The sequence below is a fragment of the Lepidochelys kempii genome, chromosome 18 (genome assembly GCF_965140265.1).
Source record: "Lepidochelys kempii isolate rLepKem1 chromosome 18, rLepKem1.hap2, whole genome shotgun sequence".
Classification (NCBI taxonomy): Eukaryota; Metazoa; Chordata; order Testudines; family Cheloniidae; genus Lepidochelys; species Lepidochelys kempii.
Window position 1 is genome coordinate 10,132,970 of NC_133273.1, and position 13,275 is coordinate 10,146,244.

At 48.3% G+C, this 13,275-nt stretch overlaps 1 protein-coding gene across 1 annotated transcript; it reads right to left on the reverse strand.

Moving 5' to 3' along the window:
* Window positions 1–11,331: 11,331 nt before the first annotated feature.
* LOC140900264 (basic phospholipase A2 homolog Gln49-PLA2-like) lies at window positions 11,332–12,989 on the reverse strand. Its single transcript, XM_073317229.1, is given in 3 exon segments — window positions 11,332–11,474; window positions 12,048–12,154; window positions 12,763–12,989. Coding segments are annotated over 3 exon segments (477 nt in total).
* Window positions 12,990–13,275: the final 286 nt, after the last annotated feature.

The following is a 13,275-nucleotide window of genomic DNA, read 5'->3' on the forward strand; positions in this document are numbered from 1 at the left end:
TGTCAAGCTGCCCACAGCACAGAATCAGGTAGGCCTACAATCAGCTAGGCTTGTTCCCAGCCCCCCAACCAGTGGTAAAGAACACAGCAATCATGCAAGATACAACCCTGTGGAAACAACAGATTGGAATAGGTGTTCAGAGCAGGGATCTGCCTGGGAAGGGCCCAGAGGGCTGTTATCCTGCTAGGCAACACCAGAGGAGCCGTAAGATTAGGCACAAAACAAGAATAGAACTATCAGCAATAATATTAACTACCTCTGCCCCCCATACACACCTGATAGAACAACTTCTCAAACTCAGCTGCAATTATTTAATACGACTAGGAGAAGGGCAGTAAGTACAAGCCACTCCCTTCCATAAGGCCCTTTCCCCTTGACCTCAGGGCAGTCGCTTCCTACCAGGTCTATTGAGCAGCTTCCTTTTGGCAGTCTGAGCTGCCCCTTGCCGTCTGTAGGGGTGGAGTAACCACGCTGCCACAGTTCTTATCTCCTGTTCAGATTTTAACATGTTCTGGATCTCGGAACGGTTCAGTAATACAAATAGCTCCTCGCTACTGCACTTGGCGGATCAAAGGAATCCCGCATAGCTACAGACAAGATGCCACGTCCAAATCCCTTTGAAGCATCACTCCTTTCCTGGAGTGGGTTCTACGCCAGCCACACTTACTGCTTCTACTCAGCTGGATGCTCCAGATCTGGCTCCAGATCTCCCACCCAGCTGCAGCGTGGTCCCTGCAGTTCAGCATGATACACTCAGTGCGGAGATTGCATCAGGGGAACTCATGAGGCAAAAAATGGTGACCATATTCAGCAGGGATAGTATGCCAATGTTTGGAGGCCTGGGTACAAGACCCCTGTAGCTGCTATTTGTATTACAATAGTGGCTGGATGTCCTACTGAGATCAGGGTCCCATTGTACAGCTCCTAACACAAACATAGTGAGAGATCATTCCTGTTCAGAAGAGCTCACAGTCTGAACAGACAAGGCAAAGAATAGGTGGGAGGGGAAATGGAGGCCCCAGATCATCCCAGGTTATTTAGGTTCTCAACTTCAGTGGAAGTTAGGAACCTAAATACCTGTGAGCATTGGGGCAGGAGAGCTAGAATGATTTGGCAGCAGATCCAGGTACAGAACTCAGATCTCTTTACACCCCAGTTCAGCACCCTACCCACTGGACCGCACTGTCTCTGGTCTTGGAACCTATCCGGATGTCCAGTCTGATTCACAATCACTGGGAATTCAGATTTCATGTTTGCTCCAATTTAACTAATATTTAAGCATGAACCTTGTGTCGTCATCTACACCAGTGCAAAGTAGGTATAAAATGCAACCAAATGGAATTAGCGGCTTTTAATGCCCACTTCACGCTGGTGTAAATGACATGAAGACATGCAGGGCAATGGAGAATCCAGTCCCATACGTCTTTTCACCTCTCTTCATAAGACAGTCCCTCCAACCCCTTCATGACTCTTAATTCCCTTCAGTCTTTCTATGTCTCTAGGTGCTCAGAAGTGAATGCAGTTTTCTAGGCGGTGTTTAATCAGGGTCATTCAGAGAGGGCTCCTCACTGGTACAATACTAATCATGAGAATCCAAGAAAACAAAAAACAAAAACTCTTTCCTTGCAAGAATGCATCCCTTGGTGGTATTGTTTGGCAAGGAAGCGTACTCTACTCAGGACAAGAAAGAATGGAAGTTAATCACTTAAGTGGATGTCACTCCCTGATTCTAAATGTTTGATAGTATCTTAATGCTTACTTGGGGTCAGAGTGAGCTTACGCTTTTGATGACAGATTTCCAGTGTACACTAGAACCTCACTACTCCCTGCTGCACTCCTTACACAGCTCGTAATTCACCTTCCCAAAACAGTGGTCTCTCCTTGCCTCTCAAAGATTCAACAGCAGCGTGTTGCTATTGAATCTCATTCCCCACTACATTTCTAACACACTAACTCTGCTGCGTTCAGGTACCGAGGCCTAGATCCTCAAAGGTATGAGGCTCCCAACTTTCACTGAAATGAATTGAAGTAAGGAGCTTAGATATCTTTGAAGATCTGGGCCCATGTTACTAAGACCTTGTTGTTTCAGTACGTACCACGTTACGTTCACCAGGACGTTATGAAGTATCAGCGAGACTACTTGTGTGCAAAGTTACTGACATGTGCATGTATTTGCAGGACTGGGCCTTCAATCAATAATATGGCCATGAAACTCAACAAAAAAAAGCCCGGTTTAGGGATTTGAACATACCCCTAACATGCAGTGTTAGGATCCCAAATGTTATAGCAATTGTACTAAGGCAGGAAGATCTGAAAGCGGCATTGATTCAGTTTTGCTGTCTGTCCTGAGTAAAATGTACAAAAGTCACACACAACTTAAAGGGGTGAGAATTAATCTGCATGACACCCGCCCTGGGTCAGCCCCCCCAAAAGAAAGGAGTACAGTATAAAACCCTAGATAGAGTTACCCAAATGAATGTGACTGTTCCCCATTATGAATTCAGTGATTTTACTGCAAAGCTCCCCATGCTTAAGAAACCGCAGAGGTGATTTCTCAAGTGTCCCATTCATCCATCCGTGCTCCTGCTCTTACAAGCTTTGTTAGCTGCAGCAAGAACTGTAACATACCCCTTGCTAATAAAAATGTTTGTAATTCAGCTGTTCTGTCAGATCACTAACTCACGACCAAACAGCATTTTCACAACCTATTTCCACATTTTACATTCCAGCTCAACGGTGTTAACCGGGGGCCTAAGAGGTTAGGCAACATGTCAAAATAAATAATGCAATTATTCTATATGTCTTTCCATAGAGGAGCCATGAACAACTGCGAGCTGATGTTATCCAGCCAATCCTTTGATTATTTAAAGGAGTCCCTCAGGGAAGTTGAAGAGAAAGTAAGTTTCTAGTTCTCATGGTTGTAGAGAAAAGCCTGTGGAAACATGAACCCTAAAAGCTGAAAAACCACAAGGGCAACAAAAAGGCCCCCCATTTTATTATTTTTAAAATCTCTTGATTGTGATGTTTATCTCATGATTGTGGGGGCCTGACTCCCTATATCCGAGTGCTTGGGAATAATGCTGGTGATGCTGGATGGGTCTGTCTGGACCCTGAAGAAGGGTGCTTTTAAAATTGAGTTAGTTCAATGGAGTTAGCCTTGTGGGGCAGCCACACAGCCAGCTGACACAGTTGTAAAGGTGTTAAATTGTGTCCACATGGGTGCGAAAGGAGATTTCCAATCATGTTAAGGTAACTCCGTTAAGCTAACTCAATTTTAAAGAGCACTTTTTTCTTTTGTGGGGACGGGGCCAAGGAGGTTGTTGTAACTGAGCTACCGGAATGTCATTTAAGTCTTTGCACAAAATATTTTCGAACATGAAATCAACACGTCGAAGGGTTGACTCACCTCTGGCGTGCCTCCTTGTGGCTGGGTGTGGAGGAGGAGACTCTTCCTCTCCGGCACCCTCTGCTGACAGTTGTTTCTGGATCTGTGGTGGCCTGCCTCTTTTTGCGACTCAGCACTCTAGCCAGGGCCCGTTTTAGTTCCACGCCCCTTTCAGGGTACTCCACTCAAGTTCCAGTTTCTTCAACCCCTTTCCTGGGGTTAACGAAGACCCACAGGGTCCTCGCCTGGGATCTTCTACGTAGATCGCTCAAAGAAAGCTCAAGTACTTCTAGTCCCACTCAACTAACTCCCAGGACTTAATCAACCCCTGTTTCGGGCTCACCATGGGGAAAAAACGCTCATTTTTTGGACTCCCTCGGTCTGTCAACACTGTACTAAACTCTCTTTCAGGCCTACCACCGTGAAACTCACCATCTCCTGTTGCCCTGTCTCTAGGGGCCTTCCCTGACACCCTCAGCTTCTCAGGCTTCCTTTCCCAGTCCCATGCCCTCCTTCCTCAAAGCTTCTTGCTGGGCCTCAGCCTAATGCCTGCAAAGTTCTTTCTTGCTCTTATTTCAGAGCATGGCCTCCCAGACTGCCTCCAGGCTCAGCCATCTCTAGTTCTGGCTCCAGGCCTCCCAGGCTTCTCTCGACCTTTAGCCCATGAGAGGAAACTACCAGCTGGTCTCCTGCCTGGACTTCTTTTCTCCCTGCGCTCCTTCTTTTATAAAGACCCCACTCTCCACCAGCTGGGTTTGATCACCGGTTTTGCCTAACACCCCTCCAGGTGCTGCCCAAGGGCCTAATTGGGCTCAGGCTTTTGTTAGCCCAGGCGAAACTACTGTGGGGTTGATGCATCCAATCACACTCCAGCACATAGTTAATCTCCCCAGCACCGCTTTAGGCCCGTTCATTTTGGGCCCAATCCAAAGCCCAGGGAAGCCTGATTTAGATGCCCTTTGGCTCAGGACCTCGAGGCAGAGTCCAGTATTCCAGTTCTGCAGCTTTTCCCACTTTTACAGTTGCAAACCCATATAGCCACCCGCTCTGTCTCTGGATAATCTTTCTCCAGCTGGTCTTAAATAAGAGTTGGCGCTAAAACCAAGCCTCCCTGCAGCTGCCCGGCAGAGCTGACTGGTTAACGTCTCCATTGGAGAAGGGGGACAGAGAGAGCTCAGCTTGGTATAACAAGACACAAGAGGACGATAGCTATGATAAGGTTTATTTCAAATATTCCATCAGCAGTTAAATCATACAAAATGGCCCAAGCTTGTAGGCAGAGCTGCTGGAATTTCACACTGATTCTTAGAAGCTGAAAACACTGGTTGCCCTTTAGAAGCTGTCTTTTATTTTTACTAGTAGGGGCAGGTATTGCTTGTACCTAAGGGCCTGGTCCAAAATCCATTGAAGTCAATGGAAAGGCTCCCGTTGACTTCCCTGCTGTGTTGCTCAGAACCCTGCCGAGGAATGCTGCTAGAACTTGTAATATCTTGCCGAAAAAGGAACAGCACCTAGCGCTGGAAAGAAGTGGGGCTGGCACTGCAGAGCACTGAGACTCGTGCAGCTATGGGCCTAGCATGGGAGAGAGGGTCCCTTGCAGAGCATTTGTGAGAAATAGAGATATTTTCCATGGTAGATACAGCCCGTCTTTTGGAAACAAACGGTCGCAGCCTCGTTACATTCACAGATCAGCTTCTGGCAGAGGGTTTTCTCACCTGAAAAATAAACCAGCAGGGACTCATGAGAACAGTACAGTAGAGCTCAGGGCAATTACCTTGAATCAACTGCTGTAGCATATGCAGATCCTCTCAGCGCATGCCTGAGTACTGCAGCCAAGCCACTGCATGTGTGGGAAAGTCACTTGGGGCCAATCCAAAGCCCATTGTAGTCCATGGGAACCTTTCTATGGACTGCAGTGGGTTTTGGCTCGGCCCCTTGCCTACCAGTCCTACTGCTGCTTTACAGAGGTTTCTGTGATAACAACCTAGATGGTGCATAGAGCCTCTTCCCAAACAGGAAGCTCACGAATCCATAACTAGGTGCAGGGGGCCTGCGGTGAACGTTTCTCTCTGGTTTATGTTTATTTGGAAAATGCCGCTGTTGAGAAGATTGGAACGATACGAGCCGGTCTCGAGCACCCCACTTTGTGCTGGCTGCAAAGCAGCTGGGCACACGCCATGTTGAGGAACGTGCTCAGTTCCTTTCTTGCACAGAGGATGAAATTCACCCTGGTGCAGAAGGCTGGCACATATCCTACGCATCAGCTAAGTCTCATGCAAGACCTTAAAATAGCTTAAGCAGTACCTAGCCCTCATACTGGAGCCCTGCACAGAGGGGAATTTCACCCCAGCACACTTGGAGCACAAGGTTGGCATTTAGATTCTGCTCCCTGTCCCGGATTCCTATGCACCCAGTGACGACTGAATTTCCTGGGTGAGTGCCTCCTGGCAATAGACAATAGCCAGAAATCATGCGGCATGTGACACAGCTAGGGAGAGTGCAGACTCCCTGTTTGCCAACTTCTCCAAATTGCTCTAGAAAATATATTCCCTTTGGTGCAGCAGGGCCCTGGGACTGTACTCAGCTCAGGGTGAAATTCACCCCAGGGCATGGGGTCATCAAAACGCCTTTGCTCCTCTTCAGTTTTTAAAATAAGGCATAAGCGGGGCTGAAATCGTGTGGAGGCCCTTGTCCTGACCCCTCTCTGTGGGGTGAGTTTCACCCATAGGGAAGCTTGTCTTGCTTAACCAGTCACCTGAATAATAATCGCAACCAGGATTTGTACAGCCTGCTCCCTATTTCAAGCACATTCCACTTGTTAACCAGTTAAATAGCATTTTCCAGCCTGCTAGTCTACAGGAGGAGTGGGGCCCAGAGACCGCCTGTCTCTACGGAGAGCAAACCCATTCCATTCATGCCTTGGTCTCTACATTCTCACTTACCGCAGCCTATGTTGCCCCACGAGTAAGAATAGAATTCCAATTTGGGATCACAGCCACGTACCAACAACTTCTTCTAGCAGCATAACAGCACCTGGTGTGAACAGAGTCAGCATTAGTCCAGCGCTGGGGGGATGGCAGGAAAAACATGATTAGTTGTTATTTGAATTACAGTAGCACACCGGGTCCCTGAATGAGATCAGAGCGCCTGGGGAGGGAGTAGAAACACAGCAAGACCAAAGCTTGCCCCAAAGGGCTCACAATCTACAGTACATCTTCCTAGCAGAATATCGTAGCTGTTTTCATTCAGGGCCCCCAGGGAAAGTGGAGTGAAACACATGCCCTTACCATTCCCCTTCTGCAGAGCTACAACAAAGGGGATGATTAAATGCAGCTCATTGTTTGCCTCCCAACAATGCAGCATTTGCTTTGATCGATTTCCTGTTTCTCTGCTGTAACTAAGGTCTCCTGGCTGAGTCATTGCTCAGTGTTCTCAGGAGAGATTTGATCTCTAGTTGGAGGCCTATGCATTGTTAGGCATGCTGGCCTGATCAGTGCAGACAGCAGATCAGGTAGTGTTGCAAGAGCTCATGGGCATGCTGGAGTGGGGGGCCTCCTTGAGCAATCCGCATCACCTTGAGCATCCGCAACTGTAGTTGTGAAAAAGCCCAATAGAGACTTGAGGATGTGCGTTGACTACAGGTGCCTTAACTCACAGACAGTTCAAACTAGCTAGCAGCTTCCTCTCAGATCAGATACACTCAAATGAATAAAATGTCAGGAGTAAAATACGTGAGTAGTTTTGATTTGGCATCTGGATACCATTAGATTAAAGTGGCAGCTGAGGACTGAGAACAAACTGCCTTTGTGACATGCTTTGGGTTGTTTCAATTCTTCAGAACGCCCTTCGGACTCATGAATGCACCAGGGGCATTTCAGAGGCTGGTGACTGGCCTTATCCAAGCTTTGAGAGCTGAAGACATCCTCCCATACTTAGATGACTTCATTTGGTCCCACAAAACATGGGTGGGACATCTGGTAGGCGTGGGATGGGTCTTAGAGCTTCTTACGGAGCCAGGGTTTAAATTTGTACTAAACAAGTATCAGTTAGTGAGGAGTCACATCACCTTGCTTGGGCATAGTCAGCGGAGACCAACAAGACTGGGCTACGAAGACACCTTTTGTTGTCTTTGCATATAACACCTGCTGGCATTCAACTATCCATTACTCGCCTTATGAGATTATTTTTGGACTCCACAAACCTATGCTTCCCTCAGACTTGATATTCACCTACATAGCTCAGAGACAAGGTGGAGTCTTATATCAATGACAGCATTCCTGAAGGTGGACGAACAAGTGAGCCAGAAGCAGGTTTTGGAGCCAATCACCCCTTGTGGTTCCTTGATTCCCTTGAAATGCCCCTTTTCTCTGAGTTCCTAGCATGCCACTGGGCTTTGAAGGTAAATGCCAGTAGTTAAACAATGCACACTGACAGAATAGTTACTCCTCAGGGTGGAGGGGTCAGCCCACTCTGACTGATTGCTACTGAACTAAATCATCATCATCATCATCATGATCTTTTGTGGGTATCTACCAAGCATCTTAAAGCTCTTCATAATAGTGGACATGCAGTTACCTCATTTTACCTGTGGACAGATTGAAGGACTGAAAGGTTAAGTGACACAATTCCTTGGTAATAGAACCCAGCTCTCCTCATTCCCAGTCCTGTGCTCTGACCACTTGTCCAGGTTGCTGCCCTCAGTAACAAATCAAGGGCCATGCTGATGATTCCAGTTCTGGAGGGGAGGAGGGCAGCATGGGCACTGAACAATGGTAGCACTTCCCAGTGCCCTTACCAGTCGATCTCCTTTATTGACTCTAGGGATACTCCCTGTCCACAGTAGCATCCCTAACCACGGTAATACAGAATGGTGTTTTGCCCAGTCGCCCACCAAGTCTCGTCTTCAAGTGGAGTCAGGTTACTGCATGCCGAGGAAAGGACTGTAACCAAAGAGCTGGGGATAATTAAACTGTGTCTAAAGGGACATCGGGGAAACACACCCCCTGCCTCTCATGTTAGTTCTACTGCATCCCACTCCTGGCTCTCTGATCATTCTGTAGGCAGGGCCTGAATTACCTAACGAGCGTGGGGAGCTCTATCCCCTCAGAACGCAGGGCTGTAATCAGGAATCTCACCCACAGCTCCCCCATACCCCTCCTATGGACTGCTGGGTCCTTGCATCATCGACTCAGGGTAGTACCCACTCGCCCCCTCCTTTCCACACCAGCTAGTCCAGCAACGCCGTGTCCTCCGCAGAATGCAGGGAGTGCCAGAGATGAGAACCATTTCCTAACCTGGTGCAGATAAAGTTAATTGTGCCTAAAACTGGTGCCCCGGTTGTGTTGCACTCTGTACGTACACAGCATCTTCCCTGGACAGCTCCCAAGCTCAGGAGACAGGACAGACACAGGGGGAACCAGAGGCACAGACGGTCCGTGGCAGAGTCAGCCATAGAACCCAGTTCTCTGGGGTTCCAGCCCAGGGCCCCGTCCACTAGACCAGCCGTGTGCATACTTTCCCAGCCACGCCCGCCCCTTACCATTCGTGGCACTCGCCCACCCGATACTTGTAATCTGACGTAAACCCTTACTTCTGTGCTGCTGCTGGAGAGCGGCAGCTGCCGGCCGGGGCGTTCTTGTTATTTGCAGGGCGGGAGGACTATGGTTTTTCAATCTCACTCCTGTCCCGCCATGCAATACCCAATCTATTTTTATCCCACTCCTGCTATTATGGCAGCAGGTCCTGCAGCACGCACAGGATCCAGTTTCTTTGCACCCCCCCCCCCACGAACCTCTTGCACCCCCCATCCCCCTCCAGTTTGCACACCATTTCACTAGATTACTTTCTCTCAAGCAAACCATTAGGCTTTTTATGACAGCAGCTTCTAGGCAATGTCAGAGTTTACAGGAATATCAGGAGAGTTAAAACCATGCCCCAGGCTTGGGTATTTACTTACAGCACAGGAAAAGTAAAGTGATGCTAGGCAAATGCTTCATTTCAATTGGGAGAGGTTAGAGAAGAAAATAACCGTCCAGCCAGGGAAAGCGGTAAACATTAAAGAGAGCCTAGCATGCAGTGCCAAGTACTAACCGTACCTTTATTGCTGTTGGTTACATGGCCATTCCATAGCTCCACTCCTCCTTATTAAACTAAAGAAAGAAAGGAGGTACAAATATTTACAATTCTCACCAATATGTATTTGTTAGGCAGCAGTGTGTCTGGGATTCCCGGACACTGTTGCCATAGGGGTTTGGGCCCAGATCCACAAAGGTAGTTTGGCACCTAACTCGCATAGAAGCCCTTTGAGGAGTTGAGCCTTCGTGTTTTTGCCGTGGGTCTAATGGGGCGTGAGAGCTGCATTGTGAAATGCAAAACTACCCCACAGTCAAAGTTTTCCCCACATTTTGAGTCTCAACAATGGGCCTGTTTTTTCACAGAACGTTTTGCAAAATAGGTTTCATTGTCTTTCTAGGGTGTGTGTGTGACTTTGTGACTAAAAATAAGTTCCCATGGATCCGATTTTCAAACCTCAGTGCCTGAGTTTTGCATGCAAAATATTCCTGTGCCAAAGCATAAGGCAGCATGCCAAAGCATGCACTGAGGTACCCAAAATAGGCATTAATGCCTCCAGCATGCGTCCTTATGAACACAAACACAGGAACCTTTCGCATTTCCCAGCCCCCTGTTCTGTACATGCAATTCCACCTTTGCAGGAGTATGTGTCGCTTTGCTGTAGCTAGAGATACTGCTGATGGGAAGGCAGAAAGGACACAGGAGCTTTTGTTCCCAGAACGTTTTTCTGCTGGTTTGGGGGAAATATTCAGCAGTATCTTCTCTTTGTACCTGCCCTAGGTAAAAACTGAGTCATGCTTTGTGTGTGGCCTCACCCATCCTTGCCTGAGGCACTTCCACAGAAGAGGGCTGATGCCAGGTATAGAAATCAGTCAGCCCTATGCTTTCCACTCCAGAGGTCTCTTGGCTCCAGTGGTTCCTGACAATGCTTGCAACTGAGGGTAAGAGTGGGCCAGGTCATGGCCCGGCGGGCTGCTTTGTGATTAGTATTGCACTAGTCTTCACAGCAACACCCAACCAGAGCAGTGCCCCATTGTGCTGCACAAACCCTGCTCTAAAAAAAACCTTTGGGGGGGGAATTGGTTCAACAGACTGTCCTGTGCTGCAGAATAAGGTGTTCTGCTCACTTTTATTTAGAAGCAAAGGAAAGGGAACAGCATGGTAACTAAAGTGAAGGAAATGAATCTGTAACCAGAATATTAAACAATGGGGAGCTTATGCCAGCAATCCTAGGAGAATCCCAGTTCAACCAAATGGTCCGTAGTCACCATGTTTAGTACTGTAGTATTATATATATCCCAGTAGCACTTCTGGGACAAACTGAGATCAAAGCCCTATCATGCTAGGTGCTGTACAAACACATAGGAAGAGACAGTCCCTTACACTCTACAGACACAGGCAAAGAAAGGACTATTATCCTCATGTTACAGAGGGGCAAACTGAGGCATAGAGCAATTATAGCCCAGATTCATAAAGGTACTTAGGCACCTAAGTCCCATGGGTTCCAATGGGAGTTAGGTGCCTAAGTGCCTTTTAAAATCTGCACTTGGCCAAGGTCACACAGGAAGTCAGTGCCAGAGCCAGGAATTGAACCCAACCCAGTATCTCAACCATCCTTCTTATATTGGCGACCAGCCATCTGACGTGGTTCTCTTCCGGTCTGGTCTGCTCTAGTGACCCACTTTAAGGTAGAGCTGCTGGACTATTTAAAAGCAGTTCCCTGGAATTTCTCTTGTCCTCTGTAGCAAAGCACTCAGAGGTCACAGTCCATTCTACAGTCCCGCTCCTGGCTCACTGGTCCTGGGGAAACAGCATGTGCAAACTCTTGTCAGCTGGGCAGTCAGTAAAATAATGGGCTGGGGACAGGGTGGCCCCTAGCACCTGGGTGTGAATCCTGTGCACTTGCTGTCTCGGTAGCGAACGTAGCGGCTGTTGAACGTCTTCAGGTTCCTTTCCAGGCAGAGAGTCGTGCTCTTGTCACAGTCACAGACCTGTTCTTCGCACCAGCTCCCCAAAGCTGCCAAGACAGAGAGAGAGACGCGCACGGTTTTCATGGGACAATCGCAGCGACGAGGAGGACGGGGACTAATTCTCAGGGCCTGACTTCCCACTGGCCCTGTGGAGTCACTTACACTCGGGCAGTGTGAGTGCAAAGTGGGTATGAAGCACTGCTACAGGCATCCTCACTCACACTGGTGGTAGGTTACATTGGATTGGATGAGATCTTAAAAAGTGAGCTCCTCACACCCCCTTACAGTCAACTGCATGGACCCCAATTTACCTCCATCAGCTGGATGAGGGGCCAAAGTCACTGGGTCAGAAGCTGAACCAGGGCTTTCAAAGAATCAAGGTGTTGCAACTCCAATACTTATGGGCCATTAATGCACTTCTTTGGTCCATGACACAAGGAGAGACAGCCAGGGTCCTTCCACGGACCCTGGTGCTACCCTCCCCTTCGAACCCTTCTCTTCTGGATCAATGATAAGGCCAAGGAGGAGGCCGAGCGAGAAAGGCAAAGAGCCAAACCAGTGTGCTGATTAGAGAGTAGAAGCAAAGCACATCCCAACCTGACCACGGAGAGAGAACTCACCACACAGGATGTCTCCGTCTTTGTAGGTGTAACTATATCGCTGTCTGTTCCCATAACATCCATTAGCTTTTAGCCTTTCGTAACAGCAGTGATGAGCTCGGCAGCACCTCCGGGGAGAAGGAAGAGCAGAGGCACACGTCAAAGGTCTGCTTACAATGAAAGAGTCTATCATCCAGTATAGACGATCTTGTCTATGCAAGCATTTTTCACTAGGAGGGTGAAGCACTGGAATGGGTTACCTAGGGAGGTGGTTGAATCTCCTTCCCGAGAGGTTTTTAAGGTCAGGATTGACAAAGCCCTGGCTGGGATGATTTAGTTGGGGATTGGTCCTGCTTTGAGCAGGGAGTTGGACTAGATGACCTCCTGAGGCCCCTTCCAACCCTGATATTCTATGGCCATTGCCTAAGCATTTGTTGGATTTACTGTACATATCCAGGACATTCCCACTAATGCATGTATTTGTTCATGTCTGAATCAGGGCCATATCTAACCATAACTAAGGATCAGAAATGCTGTGGTAGAAATTGAGCTTTCTGCAGAAGGCAGTGAGCATCTTAAGAGACTTTCCATCCAGTTGATCTCCTGCAAAGGACCCTTGATAGTAAACTCTGCTGCACTTTATAGGGATATTTAAGCATTTGACCAGTCCCATGGGAATTACAGTGCTGCTTGAGGAATGATATATTTAAAAAAAAAAAATCTAGTGGCAATTTACCAATCTGTCGCATCCTTCGGTTCCCCTCTGCCATCAGACCCGCAGTAGCAGCCGTACCCATAATAACTGAGGATGGCACTTTTTCTCGTGGCTTGATTAATCATCTTTCGAAACTCCAGAAGACTCCCCTGTGCCCCAGACAGACCTGCAAACCAGCAAGAGCACTAGGAAGGCTGGTTTCCTCTAAAGGAAAGATCACTCCCCCATCTCCTGTTGTTAATGCACATGGGGAGCACGCTGCATTGATGAAAGAACATGGAGCTGAATCCTTGGGGTTAGCATGTGGCTTTAATGCCACAGCCCTGTGGTAGGGGGCGCTGTGGTGGTGCACTGCTCTACACGGGGCACCAGACAGCTTGTGCCCTCTACTGGTGTGTTCCTTGCGAAGGGGATGCACAACGCTCATTCCAGCCTTTAGACCGGCATAGACGCTTCCCACAGTTGTACTGCTCTTGCTCTGGGGACCGGCACAGGAGGACGCAGGGCCAGGACACCAACTCCTCCCTGCCCCCT